The 27,257-nt window shown below is 32.2% G+C and overlaps 1 protein-coding gene across 1 annotated transcript; it reads right to left on the reverse strand.

Moving 5' to 3' along the window:
* Positions 1-22,720, reverse strand: LOC102808632 (UDP-N-acetylhexosamine pyrophosphorylase-like). The gene is made up of 10 exons (XM_085501018.1): positions 22,575-22,720; positions 21,291-21,607; positions 18,728-18,932; positions 17,496-17,671; positions 13,837-14,009; positions 12,222-12,415; positions 8,619-8,759; positions 8,215-8,400; positions 3,050-3,122; positions 1-2,520 (listed from the first exon to the last, which is right to left on the reverse strand). The coding sequence occupies exons 2-10, from the start codon at positions 21,568-21,570 to the stop codon at positions 2,428-2,430; spliced, it is 1,521 nt and encodes a 506-aa protein (XP_085357144.1). The 5' UTR covers positions 21,571-21,607; positions 22,575-22,720; the 3' UTR covers positions 1-2,427.
* Positions 22,721-27,257: the final 4,537 nt, after the last annotated feature.

Raw genomic sequence — 27,257 nt, forward strand, 5'->3', positions numbered from 1 at the left:
TGGTATATTGGAAATCTATTTATTGATGATTAAATATATGTTTATTATAATACAATTTTCACAAAATCATTGACATAACACGAAACCATCAAGGACCAATGTTGAGTAAAATTGTATGCAAACATCATTTGAAAACAAACAATTGCATTATATGTAAAATACTGCCAATTAATAATGGTGTTTGAATTAATTTTATAAACGTACATCAAAGTCTTGCATTCAATTTTGGTATATACATTTCAAGACGAGTGACAATTTTGGTCATAAAGGAGAAAATTTAGCAAATTAATATTAGAAATCTTTTTAGAGTTGTGGAATAATCCTTCAATTACATCACACAACTATGGTCCATACATATAAGAAGTGAAAACTGTTCCTTTGGAGCTACAAAATGACATTCATGAAAACCAAAGAGTATCTGATTACCAAGATTTCAGTGTTATCTGCCATATAGGGTACACAATTCAAGTATGAGATGAATACTTGTATTAACATCCTTAGGAATGTACATTATTAAACACCACAAAGTTAAATCAATGAATCTCATGAATATTGATGAATCTCATGAATATTATTCAAAGTGATAAATAAATTGTGTCACTGACAAACAAGAAGAACAAATTGCAAGCTGCTGGGCTACCATTTATGCACTAGTGTGGGGATGTATTTCGTTGATCACTACAATGGATAAAATAAAGTTGCAATTAACACCAGTGTGTGTATAATGATGAAGCAACCAAAGAACTTGTCTATTGTAAGCAGGCTTCTGAGCTGGATACTAGCTGGTAACAATATCAGCCCATTCAAGTTATTCAACATGAAGAACAATAAAATAAAAAAAAATGCCAATTGGCTGTGTGGTAAGAAAATTATTTACGTAAATAGAAACACCCCAAATGAAAATATAACTGAATACAATTCACCAAATTGGAGAGGAATATTCCTGATAAAGATCTTATTATATAAATTCAACTTTCAGAAGTATGACGGTGTAAGTATTGTACAATAAAAAAAAACTTCCCAAAATAATCATAAAAAGTTGCACAAGAATTGATACAGAATATTTGTTAAAAACCAATCAGTTTAAATTCACTATGCAGAATAGGACAATGTTCAATGTGACAAATCCAAAATGGCTGACAAAAATGCAGACCGCTGTCGATCCAACATAAACATACAATTCAGTTTTTAACTGTTGTGTGGTTATATTGCTTGCTTCTCAATTTCTCAAATAGTTAATACAACAAATAAATTATATTGACTGATAATTCAGAATTTGAATTTGAAGAAAGAAAAATCAGTTTTAACAGAGATATGATCTTACACTGGAATTAAAATTGGTGAACCTGAATTTTTATAATTGATTGGATTAATATAGGTTTAACAAGAAAAAGATTATAATATTAGGACACGCATACCTGGTATAAAGATTAAATTATTATTTTTACAAATATTGGAGCACATTTTAGATTTGAATATCATAAACTATGTCGTGCTTGTTATATTATTACACTTGAACATACTGCATTTAATTCATTCTCATCTGCGCAACAACATTTAGTTTTTTTTTAAAGCGATTTTTCAAAATAATCATTGACATAATTATAAGAACTGTTTGAGGTTGTTATTACCATGCATTAAGATCTTTTATTCAATATTGCAACCAATTTAAATGAATAGAATCTCCAAGAGTAGGAGGGCTTGTATCTACCAACCTGCACTGAGATGTCCATTAATATCTCAGAGAAGTGGCCGGGCTCAATAAGGTTGTTGCACACACTTAAGATTTAATACATACAAGTCAGTCAGTTTCAAGTAAAGTAATAGTTGCTTCCATTTAAACTTGTATTCTTTGTTAATATTTGTCATAGTTTAAAAAACGTGTGCGTTAAAATTAAAACAGTTTATAATCAATGACTATCTGTTAATTAATATGCAGCGCATTAAGTAGTTAATAATAGAATCACAACATAAATATCAAGATAAAATAACAGATTTGAAATAAAATGATTTTTAAAGAAATATTGAAAGATAAAAATATTAAGATAAGATCACCACATAGCACCAATTAAAGTAATAAAGATTTGAAATTAATGAAATAATTTGTAGAAATAATCTGAAAGAATAGTTATGGAAGAGCAGATAATGGAAAAGTCATTGATTTCCAGAAATGAATACTATCATAGGTAGACATCTACCTTCCAGTAAACATCTCTTTATATCACATCAATGAATCTAGAATTTGTCAAATCCCAACATTTAAACACATCACAGACATTAATTAGTACCATAAGAACGCACATTTCAGAGTTAAACAGAAATAAACACAGTCATGAAAAAAAATATATAAAAAAGATTTAAACATTCAAAAACATTTATATTTGAGGCTCAGTATATATGTGAGGAAACCCCATTTGAATATGAATTTTAGTCATGAATGATTTGACCCTTGTCATCTCTTTTGCATAGTAGTTGTACACCAGTTGAATATGTATGACCATTACAGAATTCTTGTAAACCCTTTTAAGAAAGACAGAGAAAAACTAATCAGTAATAACAATTATTGAATGAGTTATTTTAACCACAAAAAGTAGAAAATGTTCATTGTTACCTTGGAAACTATACATGCAAGACTGAACAAATCTGCCAATCCAAACTAGTTTATAATATATGCAAGTTTCAAAGATTAAATAATTGCAACCACAAGAATTGTTTTAATACCTCTTATATTGTAAATTACTTTATTTTCGCTGGAATTTATTTTCACTGAAAAGACATTTTGTGTGTTTTGTATGGAATTTATTTTCACTGATTTTAGACAAGTTGAAGGTAAAATATAGAAAAAAAAGTGTACTCGCTAGATTTTATTTTCACTGAATCATTCCATCATAGAAAATAGCGAAAATTAAATCCAAGTGAAAATAAAGTATTTTACAGTACTTTACTGTATAATATGGTGAAGAAAGGTAAAATAGAATTCTTTGGTAATCTTCAGGACACTCGAAAAAAAAAAATAACAATGTTTATCACAGTACATTTTTCAACTTACCTCACCAGCATATGACAGCAAGGGGGATATTTCACAGACAACTGGGTAGGCTTCTGCTTCACTTGCTTTTCGACTAATAAAAATACAAAGGAAAGAAATAAAATTCAAAAAGTTGTCACTGCTAAACCAGGAAACTATCATCATGCCAACAATTTGAATTATGATGTAAAAAAGACAGATACCCAGTAACTAAAATAACAAGTTAAACAAAAATGATTACAAGCTTACGTATACCAAGGTATAATAAAGACATTTATAAACTCAGCATCAGTGCAAGTTATCTAAATATGTCAAATAATAGAACTTAAACACCAATAACCCTAAAGCATTGATATCATCAAATATGTCAAATAATAGAACTAAACACCAATAACCCTAAAGTATTGATATCATCAAATATGTCAAATAATAGAACTAAACACCAATAACCCTAAAGTATTGATATCATCAAATATGTCAAATAATAGAACTAAACACCAATAACCCTAAAGTATTGATATCATCCAATATGTCAAATAATAGAACTTAAACACCAATAACCCTAAAGTATTGATATCATCAAATATGTCAAATAATAGAACTAAACACCAATAACCCTAAAGTATTGATATCATCAAATATGTCAAATAATAGAACTAAACACCAATAACCCTAAAGTATTGATATCATCAAATATGTCAAATAATAGAACTTAAACACCAATAACCCTAAAGTATTGATATCATCAAATATGTCAAATAATAGAACTTAAACACCAATAACCCTAAAGTATTGATATCATCAAATATGTCAAATAATAGAACTTAAACACCAATAACCCTAAAGTATTGATATCATCCAATATGTCAAATAATAGAACTTAAACACCAATAACCCTAAAGTATTGATATCATCAAATATGTCAAATAATAGAACTAAACACCAATAACCCCTAAAGTATTGATATCATCAAATATGTCAAATAATAGAACTAAACACCAATAACCCTAAAGTATTGATATCATCAAATATGTCAAATAATAGAACTTAAACACCAATAACCCTAAAGTATTGATATCATCAAATATGTCAAATAATAGAACTTAAACACCAATAACCCTAAAGTATTGATATCATCCAATATGTCAAATAATAGAACTAAACACCAATAACCCTAAAGTATTGATATCATCAAATATGTCAAATAATAGAACTAAACACCAATAACCCTAAAGTATTGATATCATCAAATATGTCAAATAATAGAACTAAACACCAATAACCCTAAAGTATTGATATCATCAAATATGTCAAATAATAGAACTAAACACCAATAACCCTAAAGTATTGATATCATCAAATATGTCAAATAATAGAACTTAAACACCAATAACCCTAAAGTATTGATATCATCAAATATGTCAAATAATAGAACTAAACACCAATAACCCTAAAGTATTGATATCATCAAATATGTCAAATAATAGAACTAAACACCAATAACCCTAAAGTATTGATATCATCCAATATGTCAAATAATAGAACTAAACACCAATAACCCTAAAGTATTGATATCATCAAATATGTCAAATAATAGAACTAAACACCAATAACCCTAAAGTATTGATATCATCAAATATGTCAAATAATAGAACTAAACACCAATAACCCTAAAGTATTGATATCATCCAATATGTCAAATAATAGAACTAAACACCAATAACCCTAAAGTATTGATATCATCAAATATGTCAAATAATAGAACTAAACACCAATAACCCTAAAGTATTGATATCATCCAATATGTCAAATAATAGAACTTAAACACCAATAACCCTAAAGTATTGATATCATCAAATATGTCAAATAATAGAACTAAACACCAATAACCCTAAAGTATTGATATCATCAAATATGTCAAATAATAGAACTAAACACCAATAACCCTAAAGTATTGATATCATCAAATATGTCAAATAATAGAACTTAAACACTAATAACCCTAAAGTATTGATATCATCAAATATGTCAAATAATAGAACTAAACACCAATAACCCTAAAGTATTGATATCATCAAATATGTCAAATAATAGAACTAAACACCAATAACCCTAAAGTATTGATATCATCAAATATGTCAAATAATAGAACTAAACACCAATAACCCTAAAGTATTGATATCATCAAATATGTCAAATAATAGAACTAAACACCAATAACCCTAAAGTATTGATATCATCAAATATGTCAAATAATAGAACTTAAACACCAATAACCCTAAAGTATTGATATCATCAAATATGTCAAATAATAGAACTAAACACCAATAACCCTAAAGTATTGATATCATCAAATATGTCAAATAATAGAACTAAACACCAATAACCCTAAAGTATTGATATCATCAAATATGTCAAATAATAGAACTAAACACCAATAACCCTAAAGTATTGATATCATCAAATATGTCAAATAATAGAACTAAACACCAATAACCCTAAAGTATTGATATCATCAAATATGTCAAATAATAGAACTAAACACCAATAACCCTAAAGTATTGATATCATCAAATATGTCAAATAATATAACTAAACACCAATAACCCTAAAGTATTGATATCATCAAATATGTCAAATAATAGAACTAAACACCAATAACCCTAAAGTATTGATATCATCAAATATGTCAAATAATATAACTAAACACCAATAACCCTAAAGTATTGATATCATCCAATATGTCAAATAATAGAACTTAAACACCAATAACCCTAAAGTATTGATATCATCAAATATGTCAAATAATAGAACTAAACACCAATAACCCTAAAGTATTGATATCATCAAATATGTCAAATAATATAACTAAACACCAATAACCCTAAAGTATTGATATCATCCAATATGTCAAATAATAGAACTTAAACACCAATAACCCTAAAGTATTGATATCATCCAATATGTCAAATAATAGAACTTAAACACCAATAACCCTAAAGTATTGATATCATCCAATATGTCAAATAATAGAACTTAAACACCAATAACCCTAAAGTATTGATATCATCAAATATGTCAAATAATAGAACTAAACACCAATAACCCTAAAGTATTGATATCATCAAATATGTCAAATAATATAACTAAACACCAATAACCCTAAAGTATTGATATCATCCAATATGTCAAATAATAGAACTTAAACACCAATAACCCTAAAGTATTGATATCATCCAATATGTCAAATAATAGAACTTAAACACCAATAACCCTAAAGTATTGATATCATCAAATATGTCAAATAATAGAACTAAACACCAATAACCCCAAAGTATTGATATCATCAAATATGTCAAATAATAGAACTAAACACCAATAACCCTAAAGTATTGATATCATCAAATATGTCAAATAATAGAACTAAACACCAATAACCCTAAAGTATTGATATCATCAAATATGTCAAATAATAGAACTAAACACCAATAACCCCAAAGTATTGATATCATCAAATATGTCAAATAATAGAACTTAAACACCAATAACCCTAAAGTATTGATATCATCAAATATGTCAAATAATAGAACTAAACACCAATAACCCTAAAGTATTGATATCATCAAATATGTCAAATAATAGAACTAAACACCAATAACCCCAAAGTATTGATATCATCAAATATGTCAAATAATAGAACTAAACACCAATAACCCCAAAGTATTGATATCATCAAATATGTCAAATAATAGAACTTAAACACCAATAACCCTAAAGTATTGATATCATCAAATATGTCAAATAATAGAACTAAACACCAATAACCCTAAAGTATTGATATCATCAAATATGTCAAATAATAGAACTAAACACCAATAACCCTAAAGTATTGATATCATCAAATATGTCAAATAATAGAACTTAAACACCAATAACCCTAAAGTATTGATATCATCAAATATGTCAAATAATAGAACTAAACACCAATAACCCCAAAGTATTGATATCATCAAATATGTCAAATAATAGAACTTAAACACCAATAACCCTAAAGTATTGATATCATCAAATATGTCAAATAATAGAACTTAAACACCAATAACCCTAAAGTATTGATATCATCAAATATGTCAAATAATAGAACTAAACACCAATAACCCTAAAGTATTGATATCATCAAATATGTCAAATAATAGAACTAAACACCAATAACCCCAAAGTATTGATATCATCAAATATGTCAAATAATAGAACTTAAACACCAATAACCCTAAAGTATTGATATCATCCAATATGTCAAATAATAGAACTAAACACCAATAACCCTAAAGTATTGATATCATCAAATATGTCAAATAATATAACTAAACACCAATAACCCTAAAGTATTGATATCATCAAATATGTCAAATAATAGAACTAAACACCAATAACCCTAAAGTATTGATATCATCAAATATGTCAAATAATAGAACTAAACACCAATAACCCTAAAGTATTGATATCATCAAATATGTCAAATAATAGAACTAAACACCAATAACCCCAAAGTATTGATATCATCAAATATGTCAAATAATATAACTAAACACCAATAACCCTAAAGTATTGATATCATCCAATATGTCAAATAATAGAACTAAACACCAATAACCCTAAAGTATTGATATCATCAAATATGTCAAATAATAGAACTAAACACCAATAACCCTAAAGTACAAATGTATTGATATCATCAAATTGTACAACTTTAATCTACACACTCAACACCACCAACAAATAAAATAATTTTAAAATTCATCAAATAAAAGTGCACAAATCCGGAAGATAATATGATTAAGATTTTTTTTTTGCCAGCTGCATGGCATGTATTACGGATTTACAATTATTATATTCTACACATTTACATAGCAATGCTAGCCACAGATGTTCCACTGTGAGCTCATTTTCCAAGGATTGAAGTGATAAGACTAGAGAAACCGAGGTGATCAAGTAAACAAATTAATAAGGAATTTTATTTGCATATTAATATAAAAGTATAATGTGTACAGACTGCTGTTGTTCTGTACTGGATGTGGATATGTCATAAATTTCATACATTTTATATATTTTTAAGAAAAAAGTGTAAAACCTTACACAAATGGTTATCTATGAATGTATATGTAGATATTTTACGGGATGGTTACCTTGGAATGGCTGGAATCGTCGATCCATCTTTGTCAACAAACTTTCCACCAGCATTTAAAATGTAACGATGATGTAATGAATACAGAGCATGTCTTGCTGTGGTGGGATTGTCTTTTTCTGCTTTACAACTATTCTTTAATGGTGAAAACTCGTCTTCCCTCAAAACCTCAAATACTGCAAAGTCACTAATTGAAGACAAGATTGTCAAGTATAAATAAATCAATTCAAATCATCAGCAACAACTAATGTAAATAATACTTTGTGGACAATATCTTGATTTCAATTTCAGATATGATCAAAACAACAAATGTGAGTTTTTATTTCAGACACTGCAGAGCACTTTTAAAATTCTACATCTCCATCTTTATTAAAATGTAAATGATACATTTTTAAATCAAAATACCTGGTAAATTCAAAGACATCAAACACAAATTTTTCCATCTTGATTCCATTGACTTTTTCTGGTGTTGTCCTGTCTCCATTGTCATCAACACATGGAATCTTCTTTGTAGCAATATGGTGCTTTAGGAATGGTTCATGTTCACTGCAAATTGCAAAAGATGATCAAATAAATTTATTCAGTCATTGTCTTTTGAAAATAACTCTCCCCCACACACACAGTACATGAATGTAATTATGTGTGATGGGGGGGGGGGGGATGATATTTTAAAATCATATCAAAATGGCTTGAATTGGGGGAGCTATGTTGTTTAAATCTTATCAAAATGATCTGAATTCGAGAAGCTTAATATTAAAATTATTTCAAAATGGTCTGAATTTGGGTTGTGTGTGTGTAAAATAGTTTGTGATTTGAGAACAAACTGATCTCTCTCTCTCTCCTCATATCAATGCCCTGTTAAATAATGGCCACCTGTTACCAAACAATGATACTGTAATATTATGCCTTACAGGATGCAGAATATTGAATTACCATGAATAATTTATATGTGTATAAGCAGAAAATATTTTGGTATTTGGCACAATTTGTTTGGTATGCATATGAGATCTATTATCCTCTGTTACAGACATCACAGTCATTCATTCATAAAGTAAGTGTCTGCTTCTAACATAATACATTTTGGTGTTATCACATACATGCACACAAGGTAGTATTGGCTCCACAAAATTCATTCAGCAGTGGCCTTAAGAGAATCAAGTACTAAACTCTCAACTTAATACATCTGTGATTTTGATGAAGTAGGGACTACAGCAATAAAACCAACAATAGTGCATGACATATGGTAAATATTCCAAATTAGGTCACAACAGTTGGAGAGTAAAGTAACAGAAAAACAGCAAATATATAATGGTGGTGGTCAAAGGAACCAGAATGTTGATTGTAAAATGTTCAAACTTTATCCATTGTAGTTGTTTTTAAATATTCAAATAGAAAAAAATTCAATTAATCCTTGTAAAAATTGTGGCCATGTAACTCACTTCGTCTAGTAAAGCGTGAAAGTTTTGTAAACAAGGAAAATATGTCAAACCAGGAAGTTTGAAAGTTAAACTGTCAAATCAAACTGTATTAGAAATACATGTAAATACATGTGAAATGAACTAAATTATCCAAATTACTAAACACTAAATAACCACACACTAAAAAATGCTGGTGTTCATTTTGCAGCAGCAAAAACTAATTGAGCTAAATATTAATAACTATTTCATTGTACTATTACAGTAATATTTGAAAGGAATTACTATATTGACAAGATCATACAATATGAAACAATCTAGAATATTTTTAGCAGGAAACAAAATTATAAAAATAAAATGTACAGTTGCTCAGCTGTGACAACAGCAAATCGGTTTGGGGTTTTTGGAAGCCTGGATATTAATGATACCAGGTAATTTGTAAATACCTGCATTCCAGCTGTGGGTGTTCATGTCAATACTTTTAATGTTTTAGAACAACAATACTTCAAATACACCAAAAACACACAAAATATAAACATTAGTAGAACACATCTGTTATTTATTTAGAATATTTTTTTGTTGAGAAAGTGAATTCAGTTTTTGTTGAATCCTGTTCACTATTTAAGCTACTATGATTACACAGTGTTCGCTTTAAAGGGCAATAGGTTTTCTAAATTAAATCAGCCTTTGCGAAATTTAATTTTCCCCCACTTGATAAGTGTTTCTATAGTCAATAACTATGGATTAATTTTTACTTTATCTTATTGTAAATTCAGCAAACACTGAAACAGGATATGAGGTGAAAATATCTGTTGTGGTTTTCCTCATGGTTGACAATATCAAATTTTCTTGTGGTTATAATAACAATTTGTCCAATTTCTTTAAACTATCATACCTTATCAATCCCTATAAAATCCAAACTCAGTTAAAAGTTGTGACTGGTACTTTTTATACCGAAATTTCGCGAAAAACACATTTCCTGCCAATTTCATTAGGGGCAAACCCTAAATCATAATAAAAACAACGGAAGATACAATTTAAGTACTCAAATGACAAATTTGATGTTCCTGAATAACGGTTTGAAGACAGAAACCCAAACAAACAATCTGATGAAGATCAATTAATATTAATTCAGAGTGATTTATGTCAACTTTTAAAAATAAAAAAAAAAACTGGCAACATATCTAAACAAACTGGGAGATACATTTTGAAAACACGTCAAAGCCAAAAATAACCACAAAATAGTTTTCAGGCAGGAAAGCTTACCACTGTTATATTTGTTGAGATTTACATGTAAGTAGCTTCTTAGCCATTCTCTGTAGTTGGGCTGCTATTTTAACAAAAGGAGTCAATAATACAATTTTTTTATCAAAAATTACATAAACAGTCATTCAAACTAAATTAATATTATGAACACTCTAACCGTAATAGCAGAGACCAAATTTCAGTAAACTTTGATAAAAGAATATTTTGTCATAATAACCATTCACACTTTGAGGGGCAATGTAAAGTATTTATTTTTAATTTTTTGAGCGTCATTATCCTGCTAAAATTTAAGTGATCTTAATATTAATTAATGTTCATAATCTTGTTTATAGGATACATGTTTTACAATGAATGTACTGTACTGTAAACTGTACTGTTTATTGTAGTTTGTTGTAGTTTATTCTAAGGTACTAGACTAAGTATATAGTATATTTTTAGAACAAAACACACAAAATAATGTGCATTAGTGTGACATCATGTTTGATACATGTATGTACCAAGTCTGAACAAAATCTTAAAAACGTGACCAAGACCTCGTTTGAGAATAACAGAAACACTCGATTTTAATGATTTTTTAATATTAAAATGGCTTCCATGATTTGACTATCATAAAGACTATGAATGAAAACAACACAATACTTTCCATTCCAATAGGAAAGGTAAAAAATAAGTACTGTAAAATCTGTATTAGAAGCTGTGTCTTCTATTAAAATGGTACAATGCAACAGAGTGAATGCGACTTCTATTAATGGCCATCTATATCCAGCAGTACAGCAGTAAGAATATGATATTGCTGAAACACTATAACATTAATATGTACATTAAATAACATTAAATGTGACTCTATATTGGGTTTTTCTATATTGGGTTTTGTTGAGTATAAGGAAATTAAATTCATCAAAGTACTGTAAAAAACTTTACTTTAGCTGGAATTAATTTTAGCTGAAAAGACATTTTGGGTGCTTTGTATGGAATTTATTTTCACTGATTTTTGACGAGTTGAACGTAAAATATAGGAAAAAGGTATATTCGCTGGATTTTATTTTTACTGAATCATTCATTCAGCGAAAATAACAAAAATTAATTCCAAGCGAAAATAAAGTATTCTACAGTAGATAAATAATCATACAACACTAACTTATGAAGTTACATTTTTTTTTATATAGTGAGTGAATTTACTTCTACTGTCACATACAATGTAGTGGCTATCAGTTAATCAAACAGACACTTACATAAATATAAGTAAGTCATTTACCTTCTGTCTCTGAACACACAATATATGAACATTACTAGACTAAATAATACGCAAAACATCACTGGGACTCACCTTACAACTTGACGCAAGAAATCAATTGTGAAAAAATGATTACATATATTGCCAGCACTAAACATCAAGCGACCATCTTCATTCCTCTTTTCAGCAGTTTGCAAAGTGATTTCACTGTACTCAACCACTTTGTACTTTCCATCAACTTTACAGACAACCCCCACTGGTTCCGTTGGGTAGGCTTTCTCTACAACCTTGAAAACAGTGAGAAGATAATTTGTTATTACTCATGGTGTTGGCTTTTCTTCTTCTTCATGTTTTCACGCTTTTATTTCAAGATTTTTGTGCTATACTCCTTTGAAACAAGAAAGGCATCAAATATTTATGCATTTTTAATGAGATCACATGACCATATATGGTCACTAAATATGTTGATCAGATCTAGTGTGCAATGAATTTAATATTATAACACTTTAGTTCACCGTTCACACGCCAATCACAATAGATGCTGTAATTTGATTACATGTTGTATTTGGAAATTTAAAGTTAAACAATGTCCAATGACGAGATTTCATAAATTGACAGTCAAGTTTGGGACATTTCAGGAAGGATGGGAGCAAAGTCTAGCAGGACTCCCAAAAGTGGGAGGTGACCGCTTAGTTGAGCATGAGCGATATTCAGTGGGTCGAAAACGGTCATGAATCTTGTAGTGGTTGTTGCATCTGACTCCTGATTGGTAGTCCTGAGGTTGAACACAGAAAAGGGTCAAGCCCTACCCTGAGTGAGTGTGTCCCAGACTCAATGAAAAAGCTAAACCCACTGGCCAAAATATGACGTTAAGATTCATAGGTGCTGGTGGACTCAAAGATAGTGCATTAAAATCCCATAATTTGAATCAAAGTTTAACTCGTGAAGCTCCATAAATTTTGCTGAAAAAATTGAGTACATTTTATGTATTTTCCTTAATTTTATTTGGTAATGATTACAGGTCTTGATAAAAATTGTTGAAAACAAGTTATTGAGAATGTCACAGCCCCCCCTGTACTCGTAGTTTAATATTAGATATATGAATGAAAAGTTGGCATTTATTTACTACTTTTTGATCAAGTGCATTGATCAAGTTTGAACTAAATCGGTCAAAGCATGTCTGAGAAAGGACTTCAGATATGCAAAACCATGAAAATGGCTGCCAGTCAGCTGTTCTTAAAATAAAATACACCCAATGTACATACACACCAAGTATCAAAGTAATTGAGCTGGTAGTTTTTAAGAAGAAGTCAAAAATAACTTTTTTCACCCAAAATGACAAAAATATTTGCCAAAAATAGAGATTTGAAGATATCACAAAATGAACAAGTCTGACAAAGGTCTACCTAATCTACCTATATACTAAGTATCAAAGTAATTGAGCTGGTAGTTTTTAAGAAGAAGTCAAAAATAACTTTTTTCACCCAAAATGACAAAAATATTTGCCAAAAATAGAGATTTGAAGATATCACAAAATGAACAAGTCTGACAAAGGTCTACCTAATCTACCTATATACTAAGTATCAAATTAATTAGGCTAGTAGTTTTCAAGAAGAAGTTGAAAATGCAATTGTTGACGGATGGTGATAGACAATCACCTATATGAACAGCTCCGCTCTGGAGATGGAGAGTTGACTTATCTGCTTACCTTGGCACCACATTTGGCTCCTTTTTCCAGACAAAATCCAACAAATGTAGGGTCAGCCATTTTGACCAGGATGTTATCTACACAGTACACATGCACATACTGGATTCCCCTCTCTTCCATATCATCCAATATTTTACAATTTCCAAGAGCTCTGTAAAGGCCACCATTGCCATCTACAAAAAAAAAAATTAGTTTTCCCTACATAAATACTGATACAAATGCTCCATATTTACTCTCTTAACAGAAGTTTTCAATTTATATTTGGTGCTAAATAGGTTCTTATTGTAACAGGGTGTCTATTTTGCACGGTTTCACTGAAGCTGGCCTTCCATCCTTGTTAACCTGTACATGATTGTGTTAGGAAAGGCTCTATTTCTATTGCATCAAGTTCAAATTTAAACCGTCTTATATTACATCATAGCTAAACTGACAAAACATGTGACATTGTGTTTGATTTCCCAGGCAAACATGTTACAACATGTGACATTGTGTTTGATTTCCCAGGCAAACATGTTACAACATGTGACATTGTGTTTGATTTCCCAGGCAAACATGTTACAACATGTGACATTGTGTTTGATTTCCCAGGCAAACATGTTACAACATGTGACATTGTGTTTGATTTCCCAGGCAAACATGTTACAACATGTGACATTGTGTTTGATTTCCCAGTCAAACATGTTACAACATGTGACATTGTGTTTGATTTCCCAGGCAAACATGTTACAACATGTGACATTGTGTTTGATTTCCCAGGCAAACATGTTACAACATGTGACATTGTGTTTGATTTCCCAGGCAAACATGTTACAACATTTGACTTTGTGTTTGATTTCCCAGGCAAACATGTTACAACATGTGACATTGTGTTTGATTTCCCAGGCAAACATGTTACAACATTTGACTTTGTGTTTGATTTCCCAGGCAAACATGTTACAACATGTGACATTGTGTTTGATTTCCCAGGCAAACATGTTACAACATGTGACATTGTGTTTGATTTCCCAGGCAAACATGTTACAACATTTGACTTTGTGTTTGATTTCCCAGGCAAACATGTTACAACATGTGACATTGTGTTTGATTTCCCAGGCAAACATGTTACAACATGTGACATTGTGTTTGATTTCCCAGGCAAACATGTTACAACATGTGACATTGTGTTTGATTTCCCAGGCAAACATGTTACAACATGTGACATTGTGTTTGATTTCCCAGGCAAACATGTTACAACATGTGACATTGTGTTTGATTTCCCAGGCAAACATGTTACAACATGTGACATTGTGTTTGATTTCCCAGGCAAACATGTTACAACATGTGACATTGTGTTTGATTTCCCAGGCAAACATGTTACAACATGTGACATTGTGTTTGATTTCCCAGGCAAACATGTTACAACATTTGACTTTGTGTTTGATTTCCCAGGCAAACATGTTACAACATGTGACATTGTGTTTGATTTCCCAGGCAAACATGTTACAACATTTGACTTTGTGTTTGATTTCCCAGGAAAACATGTTACAACATGTGACATTGTGTTCTACCATGAAAATGCATCAAAGCACATGCCAGTGACAGTGAATACAGTTTTATAGTGGGAATTCTGCCAAGGTACAATGGTGATCCTTGGCTGGTGAAGATGAACTAGATATACATGTACATAAATACAATTGCAGAACTAGTTTGAAGCAAGGCTGTTCAAGGCTTGAAATGTTAGAAAATGATTTTGTATTCAATTCTATAATGATTGAGAATCCTGCAACACAGTTTTTTTATACAAACTAGGAATGCTTTGATTTTCTAGCATAGGTGTTAGGTAATTCTTATGTTTCGGGTTCATTGAAGTGAATTGGTGCTAATTTCTGGAAGTCCAAATAAAAGTGTACATGTATTTCTAGAGACTGCATAAATTAAAGTGTGACAAGTGACAATGAATGAAGGTGATAGTGACTGGATTTGTATTGTTTTCTTAATGTGGATATCAAGTGTGTAAATAAATACTAACTACTTAAATAAAAAGGGATTATAATCATTCAATTCAGCCAGGGATTCTATCCAAAATGTGGCATTCCTGTCAAAGATTAGTATTAGAGTCTAATACTTGCCAATAGATCATAGTATTAACTGACATACATGTAGTGAAATAATCCACTCAACATTAGGTATGCTTTGGAAAAACACTTTGGGTAAACATAGAAAGCCTTTCATTCAATTCACATGCAGAATATTACTGTGATTTTCCGTTATACATGTACTATAAAATGTTCATGCATAATCAGAGATACAAAACAGTAGCATAACTGTGTCAAATGTTTCACATTCCAAATCAGTAGAAACCAGACAAAAGCAGAAGGACAAATAACTTGGATCTAGTAAATTGTGAACTGAAACATTGCTATTACAAAAAATTAATAAATTCCAACAAACTGATTTGTACACCACCCACAGGGTTTTACAATAAGTTGAACAGTTAATATAAAATACATACATGTAGCGTCTGGTTGTCGGTACAGACTATCGATTTCAAAACTACATGTGCTGTAGCTCACAGTATAATGCCATTCTTGTATTTTATAAAAATATTGATTTAACACTAGTTGCCATATTGTACAATTAAATTACTGTAGAATACTTTATTTTCACTTGGAATTTATTTTCCCTATTTTCGCTGAAAGGATGATTACGTGAAAATAAAATCCAGCGAATATACTTTTTTTCCTATATTTCACATTAAACTCATCAAAAATCAGTGAAAATAAATTCCATACATAATGTCCAAAAAGCCTTTTCAGCGAAAATTAATTCCAGCGAAAATAAAGTATTCCACAGTATTTAAAAAAAATTCAAATTGTAAGAATGATAAGTTTCTGATCAATTTACTTCTCTGATATTGATACATTTTATTTTTAAAATTGCACTAAAATTGAATTTTCTTTAATTTTTTTTCATTAAGGCAGTTTGAGATGAATTTTGCACCACTGAGAATATTTCTTAACATATCTGCAATCATTTATGGGAAAAAGATTTTGCACTTTCTGAACAATGCATTATGGGTAATGTATGGTGGTAGATTTCCATTGAATATAGTGTCAAACTATTATCACTGGAAACTCAGAAGACTTGAAAATAACTGAAAGTAATTTTAAAGATGTAATAAAGATGTTTTTTTATGACAGAGACAACAGACCTTTGCCCTCAATTGTTTCATGGGAGTAATTTTTTATACATATTATATGGAATGGAAATGAAATGGATAGGATGGAACAGAACGGGAAGAGAAGGGAAGGGAAGGGAAGGGAAGGGAAGGGAAGGGAAGGGAAGGGAAGGGAAGGGAAGGGAAGGGAAGGGAAGGGAAGGGAAGGAAATAGGTGGGGTGGAATGGAACAGAACAAAAAGGATAGGAAAAGAATGGGACAGGACGGAAAAGAAAGGAATGGGAGAGGACAAGAAAGAAAGGAATGTGATAGAATGGAATGGGACAGGACGGGAAGGGAAGGGAAGGGAAGGGAAGGGAAGGAATGGAATGCTTTTTTTCTTCAAAGTGGAGTTTATATTCATTTTAGGAGTGCCTGCAGCAGTCATAAATTATTGTCAGATGTTCATTTTCATATTATAAATTAACTGTAAATCACTTTTATGGGGACAGAAAATCTTACCTGGAGCACGAGCTATCTTCCACTTTTCATCCATGAGTATTTTACCATCAAAAGACATGCACGGTAACATGTGCTGCTCAAACATCACCACATTTTCTTTCTTCAGTCCAAAATGATCATGCTTCTCAAAGAACTCATTGGTCTGTTTACAAGTGTGCTCACTTGTCATGATATACCTTAAATGAAATCAAACAAGGTGGATCCCATCATAAACAAACAACATGTATACAACCAGAATGTCGTGGTTTGGTTCAAGCAATAATCCAATAGCTACATGCATATGCATTATATTTATCTCTGGTTTTGATATTTTGCACATTTGGGCATTTTAACCCCTATCTGGTCAAGTCAATGAAATAGTACATGTGGCTGGCAGAATAATGGATACAAAACATGAAAGTGCTTCTCCGTGTAAAATATGAATAGTACTGTATTTACTGAATTAATATGTAAAGTCCAAAAAACTTAAATTATTCACTCTATAGATGAATTTTGTTTTAGTCATTGGTCTTGGACACATGAAACCCAGCATGCTAATGTGTAATTAATTTAACACATTGGAGACCACACATGCATAAATAATGAGATAGTACATGTAGATAATGGACAGCATTTATATAGATGTCAATATGTTTAAAGATAACTGACATTGGTGAGCAATAGCAGACTGTACATCATGACAATAATAATAATGGTATCTGTATAGAACACAATAAGAATCATATACCAGTACATTTACCATACAAAGGCACATGCAAACAGGAATATCAAATGGCATAGTGAATATTATTTCCAAGAATTCTTGAATTTTATCTGAAACATTCCAAACCTCTAAAAGTTCAATCTGTTGATAACATTTTTCAAAAACTTCATGTGATGTTTGTATCTCATCCCATGTTACTGCATTATCATTGGAGGAATTATGAGACTGTGTTCTCGATTGAGATTGTTCGGTCACTTGATACTGACAATATGTTTTTAGAATAACTGTTTGAAATATGGCAAATCTGATTTATTCTGCAATACACAAGTACCAGTACTTTCAGATATTCACTAAATGCTTTTTATATTAAAGTAACATATGCTAACTTCATTGTTTCTAAAAGAATTGGCAGGGAAATATAGTATACCATTCACAACTGTATTCAGTATTGACTGAAAGGTAAAATAAAAATTTCTACCATAGCAGAATATAATACAATTTTAGTAACTAAGCACAGGGTGATAATTACCATGGAACGTAGCCATAATCTCCCGTTAAACCATACGCTAATTCCTGTAATCGTACTATCCTCTCAGCTTGAAGTTGATACAGTGTCTTCCGAGATGGTAATTTAACATCATACATTCCTTTAGGGTAGGTGACTCCAAGACGTGTACCTTGTCCACCGGCGAGCAGCAGAACACACACTTTACCCTGGGACACCTGTTTTAAACCTACAAAAAAAACATAGTAAAATTATTGGAAACCTTGGGACTTATTAGTGAAATGTATATATTGGACGTGTTTGCTGGTAAAATAGTTGGAAATTGTATAGAAGGTCCAATAACATATTAAAAACATAGTTCTTATGAACTGAGCCATTAGCTGAATCTGGAAACACTGGGTGAATCTGGCAACACTGGGTGAGTCTGGCAACACTGGGTGAGTCTGGCAACACTGGGTGAGTCTGGCAACACTGGGTGAATCTGGCAACACTGGGTGAGTCTGGCAACACTGGGTGAATCTGGCAACACTGGGTGAGTCTGGCAACACTGGGTGAATCTGGCAACACTGGGTGAGTCTGGCAACACTGGGTGAATCTGGCAACACTGGGTGAGTCTGGCAACACTGGGTGAGTCTGGCAACACTGGGTGAGTCTGGCAACACTGGGTGAGTCTGGCAACACTGGGTGAGTCTGGCAACACTGGGTGAGTCTGGTAACACTGGGTGAGTCTGGCAACACTGGGCGAGTCTGGCAACACTGGGCGAGTCTGGCAACACTGGGCGAGTCTGGCAACACTGGGCGAGTCTGGCAACACTGGGCGAGTCTGGCAACACTGGGCGAGTCTGGCAACACTGGGCGAGTCTGGCAACACTGGGCGAGTATGGCAACACTGGGCGAGTATGGCAACACTGGGTGAGTATGGCAACACTGGGTGAGTATGGCAACACTGGGTGAATATGGCAACACTGGGTGAATATGGCAACACTGGGTGAATCTGGCAACACTGGGTGAATCTGGCAACACTGGGTGGATATGGCAACAATGGGTGGATATGGAAACACTGGGTGGATATGGCAACACTGGGTGAATATGGCAACACTGGGTAATATGGCAATAATGTGAATATGGCAATAATGTGAATATGGCAACACTCTCTGAATATGGCAACACTCTCTGAATATGGCAACACTCTCTGAATATGGCAACACTCTGAATATGGCAACACTCTCTGAATATGGCAACACTCTCTGAATATGGCAACACTCTCTGAATATGGCAACACTCTCTGAATATGGCAACACTCTCTGAATATGACAACACTCTCTGAATATGGCAACACTCTCTGAATATGGCAACACTCTCTGCGAATATGGCACACTCTGCGAATATGGCACACTGCGAATATGGCACACTGCGAATATGGCAACACTCTGCGAATATGGCAACACTCTCTGCGAATATGGCACACTCTGCGAATATGGCAACACTGCGAATATGGCACACTCTGCGAATATGGCAACACTCTGAATATGGCAACACTCTGCGAATATGGCAACACTCTGCGAATATGGCAACACTCTGCGAATATGGCAACACTCTGCGAATATGGCAACACTCTGCGAATATGGCAACACTCTGCGAATATGGCAACACTCTGCGAATATGGCAACACTCTGCGAATATGGCAACACTCTGCGAATATGGCAACACTCTGCGAATATGGCAACACTCTGCGAATATGGCAACACTGTGAAACTAGCGACAACGTTCATTATAAAACAAATAATAAATCACCGACTACGCAAATACAGACTACAAAAGTACCAATACCAGGAACCTAATGCTTTTGTGATTAGAAAATACTAAATTACTTAGTCACGACGCAATTGTACCGGTAGTAACAGCTAGTAGTTTAGATCAAATCCAGGGGCCTAGCACAGGAATAAACATGTGTTACACTTTGATCACATAAACACATTATATTTTTATGCATAACATAGATACTGTAAAGCTGTTATATTTTTACAGCTACAAAAAGAAATCTTGTGATGTCATACGCATTCTGTAAATTCACAAAATAAACAGCATGACTTTATTACTTTGTTGATAATGATATGGTAGATTATACATACACAGAGAGATCTATTCATACAACAAGATTAACTTTTCACCACAGTTTATATAAACCAAAATGTGAGATAATATGCTTGTTTTCTAGCATCAATAGATTGTATTGTGATATAAATATTCCTCACCCCATTGTATATTGCCTAAATCTCTCACATTACTTAAAGGCAAGCACATCATAATTTTTTTTTTTTATATCTGTGTGCATTGCATTCGTATTTTGGAAACTATCATTCATATTTTGTTTTGTTTCATTTTTCTAATAAAAAAATACACTTCACATTTTAGCTGACACCAGAAACTATTTGCATTAAATAATAATACAATTGTACCACTGACACCACAGTACCATTTGGACAGTTTGCCCAAAATAATATTAAAATTAACGAGTGTTTAAATAAAGTGTTGACCAATTCAAAGCGAATTCACAGTATAATTTTGATTGATAGAAACAACCAACCTTTTTCCCTCCACTGTTCAAGTTTCTTTCCAGCTCTTGTAACCGATCCAAACAGTTCAGACGGGATGGGTTCCATACGTTCATCAATTCTTTCTGTTTGCTCTTGGTTATTTGAAGCTTTGAAAAACATATTAACTTCGGCAAAGTCTGTGTTTTTGATGTCATTGTACAGCTTTTGCTGCTCATCGGGCATCAGATCCTCCCAGAAGTTTAAAATATGTTCCTGTCCATGTTCTTTTAATTCGGCTCTCAGGCTTCTGATGTCTATTTCCTGGGACATTGTTGTACTTGATGAACAAGAGTCAGAGGGAATTGTGCTGTATACAAAATAGACAGTAGATAATAAAATAGATGATTTAAAGGCGGTAGTATACATGTATCTCTTGCAACAATACTTAGAAATAGATAATGTAATTTTGAAAATGTAGGGCTCAAACATGACATGACAAGACACATTAATGACTGCAACACTTTAAGAAATGCATTTTCAATAATTAAAGCACCAGTCTCAGCAATATCGGTAATGTGCATTCTCATTTCATGAACACACATTGTATATACACACCTGTCATATGGGACTCGAATTCAACATCATTGTTTTGTGCATAATGATTTTTATTAAAAGTTATGGCTGTCATGGCAACAAATAATTAACCCGAACAAGTTAAATTTGTTAAATGCTGAATAAAACTTGCAAAGATTCACAAGAACGTCCGCCAGGAAAGTTTCATACGATACGAGTTATGTGTAGCACAGTACAAGTATCAACGTGGCAATCACAGGGTCACGTTGGGTAGTGGGTCACGACTTCGTAGAGATAGAGACTAGCCTATAAACTAGCTGTTACAAAAACAACTACTCGTTTGTAGGAATCACAAATCAACCCCAACACCATGCATATACTCATTGTTCGATCAAACGATTAGTGAGGCACAGGATGTATTTTTTTTAAGCGGAACTGGCACTAGATCTGACCTTAATTTATTTTTAAGGAGTTGCTCGGTCATGGATAATAATAGTCCGGGTACTGGAAACGCCCGTTGTACATACGTACGTTGCGTCATATTTAATTTTCGACATTCTTGAACAGAAATCACCCAAACATGCAATTAACCAGATGAGGGTTTATCTGTCGTGCGATTTACATCAAAACATAAGATAAAAGGTGCACGACAACTGCCTTTCAATGAAATTTACGCAAATTCATTAGAAATCGAGCCATAAACAAACGGTCTGTCGAACACAGTTGCTGTGAGTACAGCACATGTTAGCATGAGTACTTACCTAGCGTATTAGTACAGTGTATAATACACAGAATCACAAAAAGGTCTAAATAAAAGGAGGATACGAGTCGACGCAAATCCCCAACACGCACGACAGATGTATCCAATCGCAACGACCGATTTGATTCAGTCGTCAACTGACAGGTCAGAAAAACCATAGGTTGCCGTTGATGGCGCAAGTCACAAATAAACAGTGAATCATAAAGATCACATTTTTCCGAAGTTTAAATAAATTAATTTCTATTTTACATACATGTATACATGTTTTTTCAGACTAAAAATTATTTTTTATTTCGAATTCAGTTGAAAAAAAAGAAATGGATCACTGCTATTGTACTGGACTTGCATACAGTCTCTTGTTTATGTTTTGCTGTTTTTTCAATAAAATAAATATTATTGTAGTGTATGAAAGATGAAAGTCAGATTACCACAAAATAAATGTATTTATGTTTATTTCACGATAACACAGCTTTTGCCATTTATACACTCCCATATTTTTTTTATTGAAAAAACATCAAAAAATAAAAAATAAGAGACTATGCAAGTCTACAAATGTACTTAAAAAATGCGAAATAATATATTGCAACATAATTGATAAAGTTCTTTTTTTTTATTTAGTAAATTACATTAGGGAGAAAGCAAAAAAACTAACGAATTAAATCAAATATCTGTTTTTATTTTTGTATAAGATTATATTAGGTTGCTTACAATTTGCTTCAAAGTAAACTTGGGCTTGATCTACATCACGATTTGAATTTCGTTGAACTATCAATATTACCTTGACTCATTAGTAACTATTTTTTATTAGAGTTTGTGTATGAGTACATTAATAAAATGGTTCAATGGTAACTATGGATACGAATTGATTGCAAAACAGTTTATCCAATCTGCCTATTGAGTTGTATAGCACATCCCTTACATGGCTCACAATTGAATGTCTCATCACAAATGTGTGGTGGCGCTCTTCTGCAGATAATTTGCACTTTGTACATATTAAAAGTATGTTAGATTAAAGGAAAAGACAAGGCTAACAACATTATATTCCCAGATGAAAGAGCTCGGCAAATGTAAGAAAATGCAATTTATAGTTTTTTTTATTTTCATTCTCTAGATATTCAACTTTTCATCAGTTTATGTAGTCAGCCATCTTGATTCTTCAGCAAAGGATTATGAGTAAAGTATGACATCATATCCACTGTTGTTGGAAATTGGGAAAATGATTTCATCTATAACTTAAAAAGTTGAAACATACAAAACCTGTTGACTACGTAAAGGGGACAAAAAAGTGTCATTCTATTTTCAACTTATATCTTCACTTTCTGTGTATTTGTAACATTCTAATTTCCATTATTATAATTATATACATGAGTAATATGCACACCGACAATCTTAACTGATTCGCATCAGTATTTCTCATCTTATAGATGAAAGCATTTTCTCAATTAGTTGCTATGAAACAGATATTATGCCATATCTCAAAAAATCTAAACTTATAAAAAAAAATTTCTTTTCTTTAACATTGTATTTTATCAGACCTTTTATCTGTTAATACTATTTAGCCAATCAAAATACGGTATTGTAACATACAATGGAAAACAAATTGTCAAATTCAACTTAAACACTAACATTGACATCTCAAATAGTCAAATTTGAATTAACTAAATATTGTATATTTTAATTAATACTCCTAGTTAAACAATTGTAAACACTGAATATGCAAAAACGGTCAATTATATCACTTCAATTCTATTGGTCTAATTGTTGAAGAAAAAAGGGGAAAATGAAGAGATTATGTCTGAGTATTCAAATTTGAAGATTGTGGAACAATTTTCAGTTTTGTATCTGTGGAAGATATTTTATTAAGAACTAATGATCATAAAACTAGTTAGTAAATTTATTAAAAGTTCATCTGATTTTTTATTTTATCACTGGAAATGAATAATGTTTGTTTGAATGTATTAAAAAGGAATTTCCCAACCCAAATATTGTTGCAACATTTTGCACATTCTAGTTTTTTCCTATGATTTATTTTTTTTAACTGAAATGACCATACTTTCGCATTGCCAACATGTCTTGATCAATATTTTTTTACAGTTACAAAGTGTATGGTTATTGTTTGATCTTCAAAAAATTGTTTACCCATGGGGCAGTATGGTATGTAATAACAAGCTTCACCAAGGGAATACTGCCCTCTATGGCAAATAATTGTGCCACTTACAGGAATGTAGGAGGCTCCATACTTATCTTATGCTTTTATCTACATCTATAATCGCAAACAATTTGAAAATTATGTAAATTGTTCAATAGGTAACTGTGTGCAAAGATTAATATGAAAGAACACTATTTAATGAGTTTTTTGATTTTTAAAGCATTTTCTGAACTTTTGGTCATGTGACCCATTGACTTCATTGTGTCCATTTCTGTTGCTTCACATTTGGTCTTTTGTCAATATAGATTTCATAATCATATTTTTTTCATATGTATATGGAGATTATTAACTAACTTCTGAGCTTAGAGTGTCAAATTATTAATAGTTTGCCAAGCTACGTTCAAACCATGGATTTGGTATTGAAAGTCAGTAAGGCCAAAAAAAACAACAACTTATGTTGCCCTTAAGTCGGAAAATTGAAAAAATTGGGTCGGTCAGTCAGATTTTTTTTTTTTTAAATTTTAAACTCGTGAAAAGTAAGGGTATGGTAAATAGCCAAGGTATATGGGAAAAAAAACGCTGAGGGCAACAAAACAATTTTTTTTTTGGCCTAATTATAACCCATACTCAATAATAAAGAATCTGGTTTGCAGAATACATTAGGCACCACAATCTGTGATGAGGCACTGAACAGAGAATTTTGTGTTCAGGAAAATAACATTGTTCCACCGACCAACAGCAATAACACACGTTATCTGTGCATTTGTTTTACGTTTTCCTAAAATTACTTTCGCTTCCAGAAATTTAACAGCCAACCAAGTGTGTCTGATAGAATTGAAACAGCACAGCCATGAGGTGTGATTAACTTTGTATAACAAGAACAGTGCTTTGGTTGAAGTGTTTACTAAGGTTGAGGATTGGTGGGAAGGTCTTGTACAAATCCCAGTAAAATGACCATATAGGTTAATTATTTAAGATTGTAAATGTCTGTTATTCATATTGTTTTATTTTTTAATGATCTATTTTTATGTCTATCCATGTTTTAATTCAAATAAATCTGAAATTTCAACTTTGTGAAACAGACGCACTGTTTTTCAAATATGTGAGGTGTTCTAAGTAGAGGCTTTTGAAACAAAACAAAATTTAATCTAAAAAGAATAAAAATAAGATTAATTAAATCACACCTAATGCTTCTCAAGCAATAAGAAGATTTCATTGCTCAAAATCCCCATTTTTGAGTCTGACACAAGTCAAAAATGTTTGTTCCCAGTCCTAGCATTTTACAGATGCAATGATGTAACAGCGACCAAGTTTTGAAAAAACACAACAGTTGATCTGACAGGCATGCTATTCATTGAACTCACACAACAGTTGATCTGACAGGCATGCTATTCATTGAACTCACACAACAGTTGATCTGACAGGCATGCTGCTCATTGAACTCACACAACAGTTGATCTGACAGGCATGCTATTCATTGAACTCACACAACAGTTGATCTGACAGGCACGCTATTCATTGAACTCACACAACAGTTGATCTGACAGGCACGCTATTCATTGAACTCACACAACAGTTGATCTGACAGGCATGCTGCTCATTGAACTCACACAACAGTTGATCTGACAGGCACGCTATTCATTGAACTCACACAACAGTTGATCTGACAGGCATGCTGCTCATTGAACTCACACAACAGTTGATCTGACAGGCACGCTATTCATTGAACTCACACAACAGTTGATCTGACAGGCACGCTATTCATTGAACTCACACAACAGTTGATCTGACAGGCATGCTGCTCATTGAACTCGCACAACAGTTGATCTGACAGGCACGCTATTCATTGAACTCACACAACAGTTGATCTGACAGGCATTCTGCTCATTGAACTCACACAACAGTTGATCTGACAGGCACGCTATTCATTGAACTCACACAACAGTTGATCTGACAGGCACGCTATTCATTGAACTCACACAACAGTTGATCTGACAGGCATGCTGCTCATTGAACTCACACAACAGTTGATCTGACAGGCACGCTATTCATTGAACTCACACAACAGTTGATCTGACAGGCACGCTATTCATTGAACTCACACAACAGTTGATCTGACAGGCACACTATTCATTGAACTCACACAACAGTTGATCTGACAGGCATGCTGCTCATTGAACTCACACAACAGTTGATCTGACAGGCATGCTGCTCATTGAACTCACATAATGGTTGATCCGACAGGCACACTGCTCATTGAGCTAACACAACAGTTGATATGATAGGCACGCTGCTCAATGAGCTCACTGAAGGCATTCAAAATATGAACATTTTCAAAAATATGGTAAAGATGGTTTGGGGCAGTGGGTTTCAAGTATAGGATAAAGCCTTTATACTAAAATGGTTTTTGAGATATAAAGTCCTCACCATGATAAAATGGTTATGGCCTGAAACCTCAACATTTTATCTTGGGTCAGATTTTATATCTCAGAAAAATCCTATAGTCACAAATATATAAAGTTTTCACAGACTGAC

This window comes from Saccoglossus kowalevskii, chromosome 7 (assembly GCF_978046115.1).
Source record: "Saccoglossus kowalevskii chromosome 7, keSacKowa6.1, whole genome shotgun sequence".
In the NCBI taxonomy this organism is placed as follows: domain Eukaryota; kingdom Metazoa; phylum Hemichordata; class Enteropneusta; family Harrimaniidae; genus Saccoglossus; species Saccoglossus kowalevskii.